A 22,085-nucleotide genomic window follows, 5' to 3' on the forward strand; every position below is an offset into this window, starting at 1 on the left:
ACCCTATAACAAACTAGGAGAATCAGACTCATGATCTGGACATACAAATTCAAAGCACATTAGAAATGGGAAATTTAAATTTAGTTTATTTAATAAATATGCAGCATCTATAAAAGGTATTCATCTCCTTCCCTTGGAAGTTTTCATGTTTTATTGTTTTACACCATTGAATCACGGTGGATTTAATTTGTTTTTTTTACACTGATCAACAGAAAAGGACTTTCGTATCAAAGTGAAAACAGATCTCTCCAAAGTCATCTAAATTAATTTCAAATATAAATCATCAAATAATTGTTTAAATAAGTAGTTAACTCCTTTAATATGACATGCCAAATCATCACTGATGCAGCCACTTGGTTTTAGAGTCACATAATTAAATGGAGATCACCTGTGTGCAGTCAAGGTGTTTCAATTGACTGCAGTTAACATACGCCTGGATCTGGAAGGTCCAACTGCTGGTGTGTTGGACCTGGCAAAAACTACACTATGAAGACAAAATAACACTCCAAGCAACTCCATGAAAAGGTTATTGAAAAGCACAAGTCAGGAGATGGATACAAGGAAATTTCCAAGTCAATGAATATCCCTTGGAGTACAGTCAAGTCAATCATTAAGAAATGGAAAGAATATGGCACACCTGTAAATCTGCCTAGAGATGACTGTTGTCAAAAACGGAGTGACCGTATAAGAAGGGGACTAGTTGGGAGGGGGCACCCAGCAATGTATGACAACTCTGGAGGAGTTACAAGCTTCAGTAGCTGAGATGGGAGATCGTGCATACAACTGTTGTCCAGGTACTTCACCAGTCGCAGCTCTATGGGTGAGTGGCAAAAGAGAAAGCCACTGTTGGGGGGGGGGGGGGTGAGGGTGGGGAACTCACATGAAATCTTAGCTATAATTTGCCAGAAGGCTTGTGGGAGACTCTGGAATCAGCTGGGTTCTACAGTCTTAAGAAACCAAAATTAAACTTTTTAGCTATCAGACTAAATGTTACATTTGACATAAGCCAAACAATGCACATCATCAAAAACACACCATCCCTACCATGAAGCATGCTGTAGGGATGCATCACTGCAGCAGGCCCTGGAAGCCTTAAGAAGGTAGAGGATAAAATGAATGCAGTAAAATACAGGGAAATCCTGGAGGAATACCTGAAGCAGTCTGCAAGAGAACTGTGACCTGGGAGATTTATTTTCTAGCAAGATAATGTCTCCAAGAATAAAATTTAAGCTACACAAGGAATGGTTTAAAAACAAATTTCATGTCCTAGAATATCCAAGCCAGAGTCCAGACCTCAATCCAACTGAGAACTTGTGGCCAGAATTGAAAAGGGCTGTTCACTCATGATCCCCATGCAATCCGGCAGAGCTTGAGCAGCTTTGTAAAGAATGGGGGGAAAAAATCATAGTGTCCAGATGTACAAAGCTGATAGGAACCTACTTATTCATACAGATTCAAGCCTGAAATTGCTGCCAAAGGTGCATTTATTAAATACTAGCTGAAGGGGTGAGTAATTATGCAATGAATTGGTTTGTGTTTAATTATTGTAATAAATTTGTTTTCACTTTGACACAAAAGAGTCTTTTCTGTCAATCAGTGTCAAAAAAGCCAAATTAAATCCAGTGTGATTCAATGTTGTAAAACAATGAAACGCGAAAGCTTCTGGGGAGGTTGGGGAATATAGATACTTTATTGGTCCCAAAGGAAATTACAGTGTCACTGCAGCAGTGCAAGTATACAGACATAAATATTAGAAGAGAAGTAGAAAGAATAAAAAAAAGTTACCACAAACTGTCTACCAAGAGGGAGGTCATCACTTCTCCAGCTATAGGTTGACTCATTACAGAGCCCAATGGCAAAGGGCAAGAATGACCTCATAGCTCCCTTTGGAGCAGTGCAGTGGTTTTAGTCTATTAATAAAAGTTATTTTGTCTTAGTAATGTTGAGCTACAGATGATTCAGCCTGCACCATTTGACAAAGTCCTCCACCGGGGCCCTGTACTTATGCCCTTGTCCTCTGTTTATACGCCAAAATGTTGCTGAGTCAGAGAATTTCTTTTTATCTGCACTGTAGTTAGTATACTAAAAAGCTGGCAACATTCATTGATACCATGACACTACCAGACAGTTGCAACTTGGTTTATTAATGTCCCTTAGGGAAGAAATCTACTGTGCTTATCTCATCTGGCTTATAAACAACTGTAAGTGATTCCAGGCCATTACAAGTTGATCCTTAAATGCCATGAGATGGTCAAGCAAGCATCTCAATTCAAGGGATAATTTGAGACTGCTGATAAATTTACTAACATCTAGATCCTGAATTAGTAAGTTTCAGAAACTGACACTATGCCATTCACAGGTTGTGAAAAGAAATTCTACAATAGGAATTTCAAGAACTGGGAAGGAAAAATGGACAATGGTTGAAGACTTGTTTCAGAATAACATTTGCTGCTGTCTCATGTCACAACTTCCTATATGAAAGGCATGCAAAAGGGTTGTTTATGTTTCTGCATAGCAACTATAAAACAGTTCAATTCTTCAATTACCCTTCTCCTTTAAAGTAAATCTTTTAAAGCAGTTGGAACAAATCACAAAATGTAATGAAACACAAATAAAACGCACCTTTTGCTGGCATAGCTATTTTGTCAGTTCGCTTAATGGAGTCATTTTTATCTTCAATCAGCATCTTTGCAGACCATGGTCTATCGTAGGGATCCAGCGTCTAGTTGCATAGTGATAGAGGTAGATACATGGTGGATTTGTACATCAACTTACATAGAGCACATTACAATATATATAGAAAGCAGTCTATAACAGTACACTACAATTGCCGAGAAAAATGCCATTTTCTTCCTGTCGTTTATCAGTGCACATGAATCACTGTGAAGGAGGTTCGGTGCATGTTACAATGAAGACAACAAAATACAATTTTTTTTTCTCCTAATACCGATTTAAACAAAAGAAAATGGTTTGGATGTCATTAACTTTCAAGGAGGAAAATCTGCTATTGAAAAGGTTGGGTATTTATCACATAGTTGGCTGAGAGGAGTTTGGTTATGGATTACAAGTTGCTCTTGGAGTTGGCAGTCAATGAAAACATCAAGTGCATATGAAAAAGGCTCATTCTACTGCACAAGTTTTAAAGTTACACCACAAGATAATAAGCAAAATGTGATAGAACTCAATGATCATTTCAGGAACTATAAGCAGCTCCAAGACTTAATTTTCTGAAAAAAGGTCAGTAAATGTATCCTTATCCCTGGAATCTGAATATGACATCTCACCTCTCTCACCCTGCATTTAACATGAAAAAAATATAGCTATTAATACAAATCTCACTAAACTGTGTGATTGAAGTTCAATTTTTTTTTGTTACCAATTTCATAAAATACAAGTAACAATTTCAGGATACACCAAGTATGGAATTCCAGTAATAATCTTCCATTTGATCAGGGATAAATTTCATTGTTTAAGAGATCGAGGCTCCCATCATTTCTTCAACTTTTCACTCTTATTCCTGATTTCACATTCACCTATCATGAAATATACTGACACATTCAGAACACAAGGCTTTCAGTGGTTCTTGGCTTCTCTCATTCATTATTCCAAGCACTACTTTCATGTACATTCAGGAAAAGACCACGATCATGATAAATTCTGAATTATTTAGATTTTGGTGGTATCTAATCATCACAGCATTCTATTTCACTACCGATTGTTCAGTAACTTTTTTGCAGCCTCACAGATCTAAATTTTCAATGTTTGTATGGTTATTTAGTTGAGCACACTTGAGAATGTTAAAATAGTGTTGTATGTGTTGCTTGTTATTTATTTCTAACTGCAAAATTTTGAAGATTTGATTTGCTTTTTTGGAGAGCAAATGCTCAACCCTGCCAGAGCTGTCCGGTTTGAACTCATACAATAAACTCAAAACTCCTATTTCAAACAGCGTATTTTTTTTCCTTTTATTGAATTGCTTAAAATTCATTTCCAAACAAATGATGGTTCTTTCCATGATACAAATGCCAGTGCTGCATATGAAGTGTGACTTTTCAAATTAAATGAAGGCAGTATCAGAAAACCGTGTCTAAGTATACGCACCTGCCTGTGCCGTTTGTTATGCATGTGAGTGAAAAAGTCGAAGAGTGTCCCACATATGGTGTTGCAGTTTTTGCACCAGTGGTTCCCTGCATCATAGTATTCGTACACATCCCCAGCTTCAGAGAAACTTTCACAGAGCTTCTCTGTTGTATCATCCAATTCCTTCTGAGATCCTTTTCTTGTTGAAATCTCCTGTATTAAGACCCACAGAGAAGGTCATATACAACAGCACAATATACAGTTCAAAGAAATCCAAATTTACCATGTAAAAGGCTGTCATGATAGGATAATAATGTGACTTCCAACAAAATGAATATATTTGCAGTTAGGGTCTACATAATTGAACAGAAGGAAGAATACAGGACTGCATGTTTAATTCCAGATGTCAATATCAAAGGTAACAATGAGGGGAGGAAACCAGGATGCTCTAAACAGAGAGGGGTTCAAGCTAGCTCCTCACTGATGATTACTTTTAAAAGTTCTGGCAATAGATTCCCGTATGCTCAGAGAAACAAGGAATCATTGTGGCAGGAGATGAAACCAAATGGAAGAAAAAAAATAATGAAGTGCCAATAATGCATCTTGCAATTACAAACAAATTACTTTCAAAATATCCTATTATGACATCCTTTATATTGGTCCAACAATTCAGTAGTTTGACAAGATTTTTCAAAAGGAAATGTCAAAAGTCACTACCTCTGATGATGGCAATGTTTCTCCTTTTAGCAGCACTTTTTCCAAGGCATCATCCTTATTTAAATCATGAAGTTTTGAAGTTTTCTCTTGAATGACAACCCCCAAAATTTGAGCCACTTTGTCTAGCTCGGAAAGCTTTTTCTCTGTGTCCTCAACCTGTTGACGAACTATCGACATCTGGCGAACAATATCTTCCTGAAGCTTGCCATTTTCAACCAGAAGAGGATCCTTATGTCCATCCTTCTCACGACGTTTCTTTCTTAGCAATTCCCCTTTGCACGTTAAAGGCGGAAGGGAGAGGTGAAGATTTAGTTTCAAAATTTATCGCCTCATTTAACACGCAACTCTCCAGTTCTCCCCCTCCCCAGGTTTACAGCAGTAGGCTCACTGCAGAATTTCTGATTTTTCTAACTTCCATTGATCAAGGAGAGTGTGAGTCAAAGAAAATGTTAATTGTTGCACAAGCTCAGAGACAAATTGATGTTCAGTAGATCAAGTTTGTAGGTTCAAGCTCCACCTAGAGGGAGGGGCTGAAACACAAATTTGTGAACATTCAAGTAGGAATGATTGCCCTGGACGAGGCACTGACCCAAGTATTTGACGAGGTCCAATCTGCCACTTGATAGGCAATACACTTCTCTTATGCCAAATTTCCTCTTGTCAACACCATTACAATTTGTCTTTGAGGTAAATGATCAGCTTTGATCTTCCTGAATAGCATAGCAGGCCAAAGGACACAAGGCCTACTTCTGCTTCAAGTTCCTACTGATATTTTTCTCAATTCTCTCTTCACCATGGTGTTTCCAGTGATAAAGCGGTTTTGAAGCAAAGCTGATGTTTGATGTGGCCCTTACCTAGTCAATATGTCACACCAGTGAGCAACAAATGATTAGTTTCCCCTCCAAAGTAGGGAACCCAGACTCCAAGACATTCAATATACACCCTGCAACTGTAGCTACTATTGCACTCCAAGTTCACAGAAATGTGGAACTACAAAGTAATCCTATAGTAAAAAAGGAATATGGTTGATAAATAAGCAGAAAAGGCATAGCAAGGAGTTAACCACAATTATTGTGTGGAATGGACTAAGTGGGTTGTTTTACAACAGTTGGTCACAGACAGAATACTATAAATTAATGTTTCTGTAACAAAACAAGAAAAACTGCTGAACACAACATACTATGTATTACATAACAAGACCATTGCCAATTTCTACCTTGTTGTTTACTGAGCTTCTGCAACTCATTTCCAAGATAATCCAGGCGCTTCTGCCGAGATTCTTTCTCCTTCTGAAGTTTTGCTTTTTCTTCCAAGACCTGAAGGGCATCAGTGTTAGAACACAGCACAAATTATCAAATGCATCAGTGTTACAACTAAGTCATCAAGAACATAGCATGAATTAACAGATGCATCGGTGACTACTTTGTAAGGAACACAAGTAAAACGAGATTAACTTTCATTTCAGAATTTAAAACAAGACTAGATTGGTGGGATTAACTTTCAATCTACCCAAAAGAATGCTGTTGAAAAGAAGGGTAAATGAGTTAAATAAAAAGAGAAAATGAGGAGAGATGAAAACTGCCGAATTAATATTTACTGAGAAACACACAGACATTAAAATACTAACAACACACACACAAAATGCTGGTGGAACACAGCAGGCCAGGCAGCATCTATAAGGAGAAGCACTGTCGACGTGTCAGGACAAAGGGCCTCAGCCCAAAACGTCAACAGTGCTTCTCCTTATAGATGCTGCCTGGCCTGCTGTGTTCCACCAGCATTTTGAGCGTGTTGTTTGAATTTCAAGCATCTGCAGATTTCCTCATGTTGGCATTAAAATACTGCTCTCTTCCACCACATGTTGTCTAACAAATGTATGTTCATCCCTTCAATAATGACAATTATAAGCAAACATCAAGGGGCTGCTACACATATTCCAAAAAGCTCGTACCTCCTTGTCTATTCTTCAGCAAGGAACTCTCAACCACCAATGATAATGCTTTCTCACAGCTCCAGTACTCCCTACCACTTGGACACCCTTGAGAAAACAGGTGCTGACAGGGAATGATTAAGATCCAAAATTAGTCTCACCCCATTTATTTATGCATAGTTTATAACACTCCATTAAACTGCCTACTCATGTGCCTATCGAAATGTTTCTTAAACCTTGAAATTGTACCTGTTTCTACTGCTTCTACAGGCAGTATGCTCCAGTAACCAACCACTTGTGGGGGGGGGGGGGGGGGAAACTTGCCTCTTCAATCTCCTTTAAAGATTCCCCTCTCATCTTAAACCTACACAGATCTCATGCCCTCCAGCAGTTTCACAGTGGGGAAAAGTACTATCTACCCTAATAATATTATAAATTAATATCATAATTAATTAATAATATCATAATTTTATATGCTTCTATTGGATCACCTCTCAGCCCTGGAAAACAATCCGAGTCTCCACTTTCAAGCAACCCTTACCTCCTGTGTTCTCCTCCATTCTATCCTTCTAATCCACCTTCAGTCCTCCCATTTTGGTGCTTTTCCCATAAACCTACTCCAGCTTCTATTCACCTACTACCCACCAGAACACCATTTTTTCCAGCCCTTCCCCCCAAATACTTCCTATTATCCTTAAATATAGCCTTGTGCCCTTGCTTAACACGTTCCTAGCTATCTACACCCTCACCTGCTTTCATGTGCCTTTCTATCCCTTTATTTCCATCCATCATTCGTCTGCTCATCTCCCAACTCCACATCTTCTTCCTCCTGGCTCCAGCTGCCCATCATCCTTCACCCTTCCTCAGTTCACCAATCACCTTCATCTTAACACTATTCCTCTCTATTTTGGATAGCTTCCCACTTCACTAGCATCTGTACCCAAGTACTTTTTATTCCAAACTATTTTTTTAAAAAGTTACAGAAGCCACTTCTCTAACTTATTTATACCTAACCAAAATTTTAGATAGATGTAATATCACTTTTCAATGATTATGCTCCATGCCCTGACCAATGAAGACAAGCATGCCATCTGTCTCCTTTATCACTTCTATTACCACTTTCAGGAAACTTTGGACTTGGATCTTAAGATCCCCCTGTATATTAGTGCTCCAAAAGAGCCTTTGTCATTTCCTGTATACTTTCATTTTGAGTATGATCTTCAAAAGTGCAACACATCAGACATGTCCAGATGAAATGCCAGCTGTAATTTCTCTGCCCATATTTCCAACTGATCTACACTCAGTGGCTACTTTAGTGAGGATCAGTTAATGCAAGTATCTAATCAGCCAATCATGTGTCAGCAGCTCAACATGTAAATACATGCAAATGTGTTCAAGGGGTTCAGTTGTTCAGACCAAACATCAGAATGGGGATTAAATCTGAACTAAGTGATCCTAATATGGCATGATTGTTGGTGTCTGGCGTGATAATTTGAGTATCTCAGACACTGCTGATCTTGTGGGATTTTCATGCACAACAGTATCTAGAATTCACAGAGAATGCTGTCAGGAACAAAAAAAATCCAGTGAATAGCAGTTCTGTAGTTGAAAACACCTTGTAAATGAGAGAGCTCAGAGAACTGCCAGACTGGTTCAAGGTGACAGGAATTCAGGAATGCAACAGTAACTCAAATAGCCATTCATGCTGTGCAGAAGAGCATCTCTGAACACACATCGAACCTTGAAAAGGATGGGCTACAACAGTAGAAGACAACGCTGGGTTCTGCTCCTGCATCTAATGAAGTAACCACTTGAGTGCACATCCTGCTGAATCCTTTGACAACACTGCTCACTATCCAAAGTTGAACCAAATTTGGTTTTGTCTGCACATTCAGTGATCAGCCCACAAACATTTGTCCAAATCAATACTGTTTCCTACGAACATGTTCTAAGAGTGATTCCTGTAGAACACAATCGATCACTGGGCTCCAAATCAGAATAGCAGCCCTTCAAGTTTTTTAATCCTCTTATTCTTTTCATTTCCACCTGCCAGTATGACACTGATTGCATTACTTTAAAAAAAATGTGGTTGTACATCAATTCAGTTCCTCTTTCAATTCCCACCTCTCTGCCCACAGCCTTCTCCACTGCCACAGAGAGGCCTAACAACAAGTAAAATATGTCATATTCCACTCGGACCGTCTGCAAACCAATGGCATTCCACTCGGACCATCTGCAAACCAACGGTATGAACACCAATTTCAGGTAACCCACACCCACTGTGTCTCTTACCCCACCAACATCAACCAGGTTCTTTCTCCCTTTTGCCACCTTTTCCCACTCTCAATCCCTTGTTGCCTCAATGCATTATCACACCCACCTCATTGTACCTGTCCATCATCCAAATATCTGTCCACCTGGGCTTTTGCTACCTGGCTCACCTTTGCAATCCCCTCACTCACCCAGCGCTACCTGCCCTACATCCTGCCTTTATCTGTTTCCACCCAGTCTCTCCTCCCTCTCATTTCTATATAGTGAACGTCTTCCCTCTACACTCTCAGTTCTTGCAGGTCTTAATTCAATGTTTCGATAGAGGTTGCTTGATACGTTCAGATCAGTTTATTTTTCACTCCACAACAAGGCCACTCCAAAGAACTTTTCACGTTCTCAGGAAAGAATTAGGCAGCATTGGCACATCTCCCCACACATGTACATCACATTAAATTCAAAAATGATGACCTTGCATCTTGACTTCTGATATGTTCCTGAATATAAAATGGAGGGAGGGAAGAAAATAAGATATCAAGACGATCAAACCTCCAAACAAAACAAGCAGAATGTTGTAATACTAGAGGTTTGAAACATAAACATTTAGTCATTGTAAATGGTTCAACCACATTTTCTGGAAGCTTAGAAAAATGCCCTTTGGCCCACCACATCAATACTGACCACACACCTAATGTCATTTACACACTTCAGTTTTTTTGGACTGGAAACCTGTAACTCATGATATTCCATGGTAGTCAGTGCTGGCACCATTGTTGTTTGCTATTATTTATTATAGAATGTGAAGCACAAGATGACACTAAAATAGGAGGCATCAGAGAGATCGTGATCACTTGGGTAAGTGGGCTGAGGAATGACAAATGACAAATTTGGATAGTGTTACACGTTCGGAGGTCAGCCTGAGGTAGGACTTTCATAGTGAAGGACAGGGCCCTGTGAAGTTTGGTAGAACAGAGGGACCGAGGGGTAAAAGTGCCTGATTCCCTAAAAGTAGAGTCACAAGTTGACAGGGTGGTGAGGAAGGCATTAGTCAGTCTGGGCTTCAGTCAGGTCGCTGGATATAGAAGCATGAAACTAGGAAGTGCGCAAAGAAGATCTACAAGAATGTTGCCAAGGCTCAAAAGCCTAGTTAAAGGGAGAGACTGGCAATTGGCGACTTCTTTTCCTGGCAGCACAAGAAACTCAGCAGTGACCTTATAGAGGTGTATAAAATCATGAGGAGCATAGGGTAAATGTGCAGTCTTTTTCCTTGGGAAAGGGAACTAAAAACTAGACAGCATACAACAAAACTCAAAGCCTTACATTTTGGTCCCTTCAAGTCATTAATATAAATAGTAACAATTGAGGGTGAAGAACCAACCCCAGTATTCTTCCACTAGTTCTAGCCTAAAAAGGACCCACTTATGTCAACTCTGTTTTCTATGTGACAGCCAGTTTTCCATCCATGTTAACAGAGGTCCTATGGGCACTTAACTTATGCACCAGCTTCTTACATACCACACTGTCAAATCTATTTTGGAAACCTGGATGCCACACATCTACACGTTGTGCTCAATCAATTCTCACTGTTACATTCTCAAAGAATTTGAGCAAATTGGTCAAACACATGTTATCATAACCAATCCTCCTTGACTAGATTTGATAATATTCAGCTTTCCTGAATGATTAACTACTTCATTTATTGCCAATAATGATGTTAAACTAATTGCCTAATTCCCCACTTCTGACTTTCTTTTTGAAGGAGGAAATCACTTTGGCTGCTTTGCAATCTTCAGGAGCCTTCCTGTAATCTAACAAGTTTTTAAAAAAAATTGTCAAGCAAATGGGTTCACCATCTCTGCAGCCATTTCCTTTAAATTCCTTGGGTCTAGGTCATTGGGTCCTGGCAATGGAAACACCTCAAGTCCCATGAGTTTCTCTACTTTGTTCCATGATTCAATATTCAACAGGGTATTCAAAAGATTACCCAATTATCATAGAAATATTTGTAGTGTCCCCCATGGGAAGTATGGATGCAAAGAAATGATTTAACATACCAGTCATTTCTTTGTTCCCTGCTAATAATTCATCAGCCTCCCTCTCTGGAGATCACATAATTAATTGCTTCCAGTGAAGTGTGTCTCAAATAGCCTGCAGTTTGCAGTTTCTAGTGACAGGAGAAGGGGCAAAGGCAGGTAACTGGCATCTTAAAATGAGATTCCTGGGGAAATGGGGCTTGACAATGGTGGTTGGTAGCTCATCTAGAAGGAAAACTGATCTCAAACTTTCACTGCCTTACAGCTATATCCACTCATGGGGAAGGCTTTGGGAGTAAAGCCTGAGGAAAACCCAGAGCTGGAGTCCCTAAGGCGGTTTAACACTGAATGGTTACGTGACACCACTGATGACAAACTGACAGTCTCTGCTGTTAACTTTGGAATCATCAGCTGCATGGACAATAGCTTGCTCTCCATATCATACTGCCCTGGCTTGCACATCACATAGAAAGCTGGGATGCAACATCCACGGCCAACCCTGACCAACAGATGGCCACCACATGTACATCTGAATTTGCTCAAAGCCAATTTTTTTCCCTCTTCTTATGATATTTTTACATCTTTCACTGCTGGATCATAAATAACTTTCCAATCCTAGATCAGCCATTTGATGTGATAAGTGACAGTATTAATCTGGTCTGCAAATTTTCTTGGATTAAATACAATAGGGTCTTCTAAGAGCCTCTTAGATAGGTACATGGAGCTTAGAAAATTAGAGGGCTATGCACTAAGGAAATTCTAAACAGCTTCGAGAGGAGGTTACATGCACAGCACAATATTGTGGGCCAAAAGGCCTGTAATGTGCTAGGTTCCATGTCCTCTATGCTACCACCAGACCTTGCTACTTTCTATGCTCTACTTTTCAATTCAACATTATCTGTGACCTCCTTTGTTAACCACAAAATGTGTTTTTTCCCCATGAAACTCCTAAATAGTTGGTTTAAATTCCTGTCAGTGTTATGGGTCAGCAGTTTGAATATTTGAATATCTATCCCTTAGCTTATTTTCACAAGTCAACCCAACATAAACACACTTTCATACTACCCTTATTTAAATTGAAGATTGTGGTTTTGGCCCTGTGTTAAACATCAAACTACATCTGGAATTCTATCAATAATATGTTCATTGTTCTAAGGAGACATTTCACAGCATCTCATTAATTCTTCATTATTCTTAATTAAATCTAAAAGAGTCTACCTGAGTGTAATTCTATTGCACAACTGTACTAAGGAGGAGTTTTTGCTCCACTCTGCAAATTCTTCTACGATGACAGCCTTGCCACTTTGACTCAACCCATGAATTTCTCATTTGACATTGTGCTCCTTGAAACAAGCCAAAGATATTTTCCCATTTCTGCTCTGCCCTATTGAGAATTGCCTAGTCTATATTGGGATATATAGACTAGTCCCACCTGTCTTTTTTACTAATGCTCTTCATTTCTACCCAAAATAATTCTACATTACTTTCTACTCTCTTTATATTATGACTCACAGTTGTTACCTTCCTTGACTAACAATGCAACCTGCCTTCTTGAAACATGAAGCACCCAGTCCTGATCATCCTTCAGCCACATTTCCATAATAACAAATTACACTCATGTTGTTATTTATGCAATGTCTTATATATCATTCAAATTATGACCCATAGGTTTTGATTTTACATTCCTCCCCCCCTGCCCCCCACTAACCCTGGATTTGCTCAATGCTGCTTTCTTTTGTCCTGATGAAGGGTCTCAGCCCTAAAAGTGACTCTTTCCATTTATGCTGCCTGACCTGCTGAGTTCTTCCAGCATTTTGTGTGTTACTCTGAATTTCCAGCATCTGCAGAACATCTTGCATTTACTTTTGTTTACATTTTCTGCCCCAGCCTGTCACAGTTTGTCAATTTCCCTCTAATTATTCTCCGGCAGCATTCTGTCATGTCCTTGTTTTATTAAATATCCATTCTCAGAGCCCTGCTCCCTCTTCTCAGAGGTGAGACAGAATATCTTCAAGGAAATCAAGAGGAAGGAATGATTTATTTTGCACAGGTGGGATTAGTTAAAAGGTCCCGAAAATGTAAACTTTCCATAGGATGAATCATCAACGAGAATTTGTCTAAGGTCAGTTCCATCAAATTGTTTAACATAATCAGAAGCCTGAATGATAAAAGTTAGGTACTAACTTAACTCAAATTTGTCTTTTTACAGTTGCAAGAAAAAGTTTGTGAACTCCTTGCAATTACCTAGTTTTCTGCATTAATTACTCATAAAATGTGGTCTGATCTTTTATTTAAGTCACAATAATGGACAAACATAATCTGCCTAAACTAACAACACACAAACAATTATACTTCTTGTTAATACTGAGTACACTATTTAAATAATCACAGTATATGCTCAAACCTCTTGCTTTTACTTTTATGCCTTTTACTTGGTGAGTGTGCTTTTGTAGGGCAGGGCACCTCTACAACCCACACCTCCAATCCCATCTCATTGATTGGAACACCTGACTCCAAATAGCTTTTGTAGAAGGCTCTATCAATGAGATGAGATTGGAGGTGTGGGTTGTAGAGGTCCCCTGCCCTATAAAAAACAAAGTCAGGTTACTGATAGAGGTTGCTCATCTCGAGAGAGAAATATCTGTTTATGTGCTCCATGCCTCAATCAAAACAACTTTCAGAGGACTTTAGAAGAATTGTAGAGATGCACCATTGGAAAAGCACAAAAGCATTTCTAAAGACCTGATAATTCATCAGTCCACAGTAAGATAAACTGTCTACAAATGGAGGAAACTCAGTACTGTTACTGCACTCCCTATGAAAAGATCACATCCAAAAGTATAACATGCAATGCTGAAGAAGGCAAATAAGAACCCAAAGGTAACAGCCAAAGACCAACAGAAATCTTTAGAACTTGCTAAAGTCTCTATTCATGTGTCCATTTTAAGAAGAACACCATGGAGGAAACCACTGCTCTCCAAACGAAACATTCTACATGTCTCAAGTTTGCAAAGAATCACCTAGATCTTCCACTACACTTCTGGGACAACATTTTGTGGACAGATGGGACAAAACTTGAACTTTTTGACAGAAATGCACAACATTGTCTGGAGGTAAAAGGGCATTGCACACCAACACCAAAACCTCATGCCATGAAATATGGTGGAAGTAGCAATGTGGTTTGGGGCAGTTTTGCTGCCTCAGGGCCTGGATAGCTTGCAATTGTTGAGGGAACAACAAATTCAAAATTGTGTCAAGACCCATTACAAGAGAATGTAAGGATAAAGAGAAGTTGGATAATGCAGCAAGACAATAATCTGAAACACAAGAGCAAACCAACAGAAAAAGAAAATTTGTGTTTTGGAATGACGAAGTCAGAGACCAGAGCCTAACCCAGGGGTCGGCAACCCACGGCTCCGGAGCCACATGCGGCTCTTTCACCTCTGTGCTGCGGCTCCCTGTTGCTTTGGGAAATAATTGGTCAGTATTTAATTAAAATGTATTTTATGTTAGTTTGTTAGTTTTTGAAATGTAATTCTAAATTTGAAGATTATGGTGATCTTGTACAATCTAAATAAGACGTTGTGGCGACCCATTTCCTGGCATATTGGAACCGGCTCACAATTAGCCAGCGTTCAGGCTAAGGGAGATAGCCTACGGGGGTTTGTGAGTACGTGTCTTTTGCAGCATCCGCGCCCACGGGGGGGCGGGTTGAGGGAGGCTTAAAAGCAAGGCTGTTTAGTTCGAATAAAGCTATCTTTGACTGCAGTTTACTGACTGCGTGTAGCACACCGCTACAACGTGTTTTTATCGCTGGCTGTCCAGAGGGGAGGTGCTGAAACGCTTTGTCGCATGTCTGGAAGAAGTGAAAACGTTCCTGGGCAGCAAAGGGCTCACCTTTCCTGAGCTGGAACAGCCAGAGTGGCTGGAAAAGCTACACTTCATGGTAGACATGACAGCGCACCTGAACACGCTGAACACAGCTCTTCAGGGGAAAGGACGTACAGCCCTACACATGTTGGAGGATGTTTTGGCATTCGAGCGCAAGTTGACAGTGCTTGCCAGAGATTTACAGAAAGGCACATCGTCTCACTTCCCCAATTTGAGAGAGTTCAAACAAGGTCACGACATGATAAATTCGGAGTATTTACATTCTGCAATCATCGCAATGCAAACATCGTTTGGGAAACGCTTCTGTGAGTTGAGAGAGGAAAAAACACATTATCCTTCCCGGTCACTCCCCTTAGCATCGATCCATCCCTACTGAATACGACTGCATTGGCAGGTGTGAGTCAACCTGACCAAGTATGATAAATATTTTAATTGCCTATTATTTTACGTATATTCATATGTTTTCATTGTTCAGTGAAATAGTCCTTTTATTTTTCAGGTTGACAGCTGGCTGACGTTATTTTTGGTTTGCTGCTGGCTGACAATTTAAGTTCGGCGTTTTTCATAAATACAAGAAGGACTCAAATAGACATTGAGTATTTTACTTAAAAGTAACCTTCAACCCAATGTCTTTTTTTCGGAGTTCAAAATGTTTTTGTTGCATGCAGAAATGTATTTCGTTTTCTCTGCAGGAGTTCATCAATTTCATAAATGCAACACTTTATAGTTTGTTTATACATAGCATAAAGGCAAAAAAAAACGTTGTATGCAGTGTTATTTCATTTTAAATGTCAAACGGGTTTTGCGGCTCCCAGTGTTTTTTTTTCTGTGGGAAACGGGTCCAAGTGGCTCTTTCAGTGGTAAAGGTTGCTGACCCCTGGCCTAACCCAATTGAGATGCTATGGCATGTACTGAAGGGGTTGTTCATGCAAGGTATCCCAGTAATGTTAATGAACTGTAACAGTTTTGTGTGGAAATATGGTCTAAAATTCCTCCTTGCCATTGTGCAAGTCTGATCGGCAGCTACAGGAAATGTTTGGTGGAGGTTATTGCTGCTAAAGGAGGTTCTACCAATTATAAAATACAGGGCTTCACATACTTTTTCCAGCCTGGACTGTGAATAAATCAACAAGGTGTTCAATAAAATCATGAGAAGTACAATTGTTTGTGTGTTATTAGTTTAGGCAGATTGTGTTGTCTATTATTGTATTCAAATAAAGATTCGACCACACCTTATGAATAAAATGCAGAAAACCAAGTAATTGCAAAGGGTTCACAAAATATTTCTTGCAAATGTACATTTGGAATCAAGAGTTCTGCAAGAATTTGAAACTCTACACATAAATCCTTAAACTCCATGTTCAGTTGTATCTTTCACATCTTTGGTAATTACTTAGTTCATTTTCTTGATGTCAGCATCTATTTGCTCTACATGCATTCTCACCACCTATTTTTAAAAAATACCGTACACAGATGATTAAGTGAATTGAACAAAGGGTTGGATGATGAACTTCCCTTGTCGCAAGGAACTAGTGAACTAAGGAATTAGCTCTGATATAATCTAAACTTAAACACAAGAAAATCTGCAGATGCTGGAAATTCAAGCAACACACACAAAATGCTGGTAGAACACAGTAGACCAGGCAGCATCTATAGGAAGTAGTAGTCAATGTTTCAGGTCGAGACCCTTCGTCAGGACTAACGGAAAAAAGAGTTAGTAAGAGATTTGGAAGTGGGAGGGGAAGGGGGAGACCCGAAATGATAGAAGACAGGAGGGGGAGGGATGAAGCTAAGAGCTGGGAAGTTGATTGGCAAAAGGGATACAAGGCTGGAGAAGGGGGAGCACCAGAGGAAGATGGAGAACAGGCAAGAAGTTATTGTGAGAGGGAGAGAAACAAAATTAGTGATGGGGTAAGAAGGGGAGGAGGAGCATTAACGGAAGTTAGAGAAATCAATGTTCATGCCATCAGGTTGGAGGCAACCCAGACAGAATATAAGGTGTTATTCCTTCAACCTGAGTGTGGCTTCACCTCGACAGTAGAGGAGACCATGGATTGACATATCGAAATGGAAAGTGGAATTAAAATGTGTGGCCACTGGGAGATCCTGCTTCCTCTGGCGGACAGAGTGTAGGTGTTCAGTGAAATGGTCTCTTAGTCTGCCTCAGGTCTCACCGATGTATAGAAGGCCACACTGGGAGCACCAGACACAGTATATCACCTCCACTCACAGGTGAAGCGTTGCCTCACCTGGAAGGACTGTTTGGGGCCCCAAATGGTGGTGAGGAGGAAGTGTAAGGGCAGGTGTAGCACTTGTTCCACTTGCAAGGATAAGTGCCAGGAGGGAGATCGGTGGGAAGGGATGGAGGGGGGGAAACGAATGGACAAGGGAGTCACGTAGGGAGTGATCCCTGCAGAAAGCAGAAAGTGGGGGGGGGGGGGTGGGAGGTATGGAAAGATGTGCTTGGTGGTGGGATCTGTTGGAGATGGCGGAAGTTACAGAGAATTATATGTTGGACCCGGAGGCTGGTGGGGTGGTAGGTGAGGACAGGGGGAACCCTATCCCTAGTGGGGTGGTGGGAGGATGGGGTGAGAGCAGATGTGTGAAATGGGAGAGATGCGTTTGAGGGCAGAGTTGATAGTGGAGGAAGGGAAGCCCCTTTCTTTAAAAAAGGAAGCTGTGAGAGTTCGTGGGCTTATAGTAAACATCAGTAATCTAAACTCATCTATTCTGACATGGCAAGTACATTTTCTACCTTCTAATATACTTACCTGTCTTTGCTTAACCCTCAAAAGTATTTAATTAGATAAAAGATTTCTAAACATCCTGTAGTCATGAAGTTTGAAGTAAATTTATTATCGAAATACATACGTCACCATACACTGCCTTAAGATTCATTTTCTTGCTGTCACTCACAGTAAACACAAGGAGACATGATATAATCAATGGAAGACCACACACAAAGATGGGCAAACAACCAATGTGCAAAGATGACAAACTATAGAAATAAGAGGGGGAAAATAATGATAATAAATAAATAAAAAGTATCAAGAACATGAATTTGGAGCCCTTGAAAGTCCACGGGGTGTGGGAACAGTTCAGTGTTGGGCTAAATGAAGGTGCATGAGGTTATCCCCTCTGGTTCAAAGCCTGATGGTTCAGGGGTAAGAACAGTTCCTGAACTTGGTGGTGTGGTACCTGAAGCTTCTGTACTTCCTTTCTCATGGCAGCAGCTAGAGAGCAAGGGCTGGATGGTGGGGTTCCTTGATGGTGGCTGCTGCTTTCCTGCGCCAGAATTCCTTGTAGGTCTGCTCAATGGTGGGGAGGGTTTTAATTGCGATGGACTGGGCTATATCCACTACTCTGTCAGATTTTCCATTAAATGACATTATTATTTCCTTACCAGGCAATGATGCAAACGGCATCTATAGAAGCTTGTCAAAGTTTTAGATGACATGCCAAATCTTGACAATATGCCAAGAAAGTAGAGGTGCTGCCATGTCATCTTTGTTACATGCTGGACCCAGGACAGATCCTCAGAAATTATAATGCTGAGGAATTTAAAGTTGCTGACCCTCTCCACTTCTGATCCCCCAATGAGAACTGACTCATGGATCTCCAGATTCCTCCTCTTGTCAATAATTAGTTCTTTGGTTTTGCTCTTCCTTTGTAGTATATTGTTATTGTATGCTTAATTTTGCACTGTTTTAATGTTCCTCATTGGGATTTGGGGTTTTTAATTTGTAAAATGTTTTGAAAAACTAATAAAAAAAAGAAAAAAAAAAGTCTCAGGTTTACAGCAAATTGCGTGTAAAACAAAAAAAAAATCAATTGAGCAGCAGTTCTGTGGGCAAAAACATCGTGTTAATGAAACAGATCTGAGGAGAATGACCAAACTGGTTCAAACAGACAGGGAGGCAACAGTAACTTAAATAATCACATGCCACAACACTGATGTGCAAAAATATATCTCTGAATACACATGTTGAAACTTGAAGATGATGGGCTACAGTAGCAGTAGAGCCCACTAGGTTTCACTCCTGTGGCCACTATATCCTGCACCTAACTAAGTGGTCAGAGTGAACATTGACTGAATGAGCACAAAATGTGCAATTAGAGTTCAGGGTGGGAAGTATGATGCCACACATTTTATAAATAGAAATCAAAAAGCAGATAATCTGAATCAAGAGACTCCAAATGAGTGAGGTACAATTCATCCCTTATTGACAAAGCACAATTAATATTCTCAGTTTAACTTGTCAGAAAAAAAAGCACATAAATTTTAATTTTCTCTTAAATACACAAGAAACAGCAACAAACCTTTCGTTTCTGCTCAGCTTTTCTTTTATCTTCCTCAGTAGACTTGGACATCAATCGGTTTGAGGACGATTCCGGGGTTTGTGTGGGTGTAAGAGTTGTCTGCACTCGCACCAGCACTGACTCCTCTCGTTTTTGGTCCACAGTTTGTGTGGGATTATTGACTGTTTCAATGACCCTCAAATTTGGACGAGAGACTTTTGATTGTGGCATCATTACTACCACTGGACTACTTGGCTCACTGACCTGTGGAGGTGGGTATCTTGGCCAGGCAGGAGTTGTGTATGCGAGATAAGGGTTGTACTGATTAAAAGCAAGTGGTGGAGGATTCAGCGGATAGTTTATTGGAGGTAATGCAAATTGACCATAGGGTGGCATGACAAATGCTGATGATGGAGTAGGCAATAAACCAGACTTACAGTTTATTGAATTAGTTGGAGCAGGATATAGTGGAGCTGCCCTCTCAGGCTCTTTGGCCTTTACATCTGTATCTCTTCTGAAAGATTCTTTGCTCTCTTTCAAACCTGGGTGAGGGGTATTTTCTTGTTTTGACAATTTCATTCGGGACTGCAGATGAGGCTCCAGTGATTTTGTATCATTTCGGGTCCTCAGTTTATCCCAAGAGACAGAATTATGGGAATCCAAAGGGCTATCAGGTGATTGTGTTGAAGATTTCTTCCCATGAAGGCGCTCCTGAGTACGAGCTGCCAACTTGCTAATCTCTGAAACACCAATATCGAGGCCAATAGTTTTCAACAAGTCATGGATCTTTTCATACTCTTTATCAGTCTTCCCCATTTCTGTGTTGGACAATCCCTCTGGCAGATTGGTTTGTCTTAGAGGAAGAAGGTTGTTGAAAGAATAAGATGGTCTAAATTTGCGAGAACCAGTCTTGTCTTCCTCAAGATCTCCATACAGGAACCTTTCTTCATCATCTATATTTGGAAAGTTATGTTTCCTTTCTTGGAAATTGTTGTCAACCTCTGCCAATAGGCCAATTATACGAGAGAATCCACTGTTTCCCTGACTGGCTTGCTCGTGTGGAAGTAGGAAATTTGCACCACAGATCTTATTTTCAGAAGAAATTTCCAATTCTGACTTTGTGGTATACTTAGCTGGAAGCTCCCGTTCAAAATGGAAGTTGGTATTTGTTAAACCAGAGAGTCCAACTTGCTCAGTAATTCGATGCATTTCTCTGTTGTCTCGCATGAAAGAGAACTGTTCAGACTCGGGGAAGTTCAATTCTTTCTGTGGCAACCGCATGAAGCTTTGTGATGGAGAGTAACTATCTCGACGTTCAGCCTTTTCATTCACTGTGACACCGCAATATTCATCAAACTAAAAAACAAAGTTGCCAAAATTAAGAGTTAGCACAAATCACATTTTCACATTCATATTCACTTTTTTAAATATTTAGCTATTTCATGTTATGGCCAGAGGCAATAATTTTCTAAGCCGAGAAAAAGAATCTGCATATACCATGACTGCGCTGTACATATTCTTAGCTTTTATTTTGATAATAATCAAATGGCAACCTTTGAACAACTAAGTTAAAGGCATTGTGAAAGTTGCATCTTTCGGTTTGCTTACTTGTCCCACACTTATAAATGGACACTTAAACTACCTATCAGTAGTTTATTCATTCATTTATTTGGAGATACAGCACAGTAGGCCCTACCAGCCCAACAAGCCCATGCCATCCAATTACACCCACGTGACCAAATAATATGTCTTTAGGATATGGGAGGAAACCCACAGAGTCACAGGGGAATGTACAAACTCCTTAGACAGTGGCATGAATTGAACCTGGGTTGCTGGCACTGTATTAGTGTTATGCTAACCGCCAGGCTACTGTGCTGCCCCAACCTTTACTACTGGGAGTCAAAAGCAAGGAGTGAGAAATGTAAATAATGTTCTATCTCTTACATAATTAACATTCAAACCTGGAGACTAGCAATTTAGAGAACTGCTTAATTTTTCTATACAAGTTTGCAATAATCAGTTTTGAATTTTTAGAGGTACAGAGTAATATAACAGTAGTCCTTCAGCCCTGATGAGCTCAATGCCTTTCATTCTCACTTTAACCAATAAAGCATTGGAATCACCTTCACAAACCCTCAGCAGCCCGATGACCCTGTGATTTCAGTCTCTGATGCATCCTTTAGGAGGGTGAATCTATGGAAATCATTTAGCACAGATGGCGTACCTGGCCAAGTACTGAAGACCTCTGCTAATCAACTTGCTGGAGTGTTTACAAACATCTTCAACCTTTCGCTTCAGCAGTCTGCTTCCTGCAGGCTTCAGTAATAGTGGTGCTCAAGATAGAGGTGGTAACTTGCCTCAATAACTAACATTCTGTAGCACTTACATCCACTGTGATAAAGTGCTTTGAGAGTTTGGTAATGAAGCATTTCAATTCCTGCTTGAGGAATGTCTTGGATCTGCTTAAATTTGCCTACCGTCACAAGTCAACAGCAAATGCCATTTCATTGGCACTTCACTCCGCTCTGGAACACATGGACAATGAAGATGCATATATCCAAATGCTCTTCATTAAGAACAGCTCAGCATCCAACACTTTCAGTCCCTCAAAACTAATCCCCAAGCTCCAAGATCTGGGCCTTGATAGCTCCCTGCGCAACTGGATCCTCAATTTCCTCACTTGCAGACCCCAGTCAATATGGATCGACAACAGGACAAGTGTACCACAATGTTGTAACTATATGTGACATATATCTACTTTGAGAATGAATTTCCTTTGACATTGAATATTCACTGATTTTTTTTTGGATGCTGCTCAATCTGTTGTGAGCTTCCAGTAATATACAGTGGCATGCAAAAGTTTAGGC

At 40.0% G+C, this 22,085-nt stretch overlaps 1 protein-coding gene across 5 annotated transcripts in view; it reads right to left on the reverse strand.

Moving 5' to 3' along the window:
- znf318 (zinc finger protein 318) overlaps window positions 1-22,085 on the reverse strand; it is a 114,161-nt gene that overhangs the window by 7,196 nt on the left and 84,880 nt on the right. For all 5 annotated transcript variants that reach the window (XM_059982589.1, XM_059982587.1, XM_059982591.1 and 2 more), the window contains 5 exons: window positions 19,240-20,574; window positions 6,014-6,113; window positions 4,798-5,069; window positions 4,102-4,293; window positions 2,623-2,722 (listed from right to left, as the gene is read on the reverse strand). In XM_059982589.1, the coding sequence (XP_059838572.1) occupies window positions 2,623-2,722; window positions 4,102-4,293; window positions 4,798-5,069; window positions 6,014-6,113; window positions 19,240-20,574 (1,999 nt within the window). The remainder of the gene's footprint in view (window positions 1-2,622; window positions 2,723-4,101; window positions 4,294-4,797; window positions 5,070-6,013; window positions 6,114-19,239; window positions 20,575-22,085) is intronic.

Source organism: Hypanus sabinus, chromosome 10 (assembly GCF_030144855.1).
Source record: "Hypanus sabinus isolate sHypSab1 chromosome 10, sHypSab1.hap1, whole genome shotgun sequence".
NCBI lineage: Eukaryota > Metazoa > Chordata > Chondrichthyes > Myliobatiformes > Dasyatidae > Hypanus > Hypanus sabinus.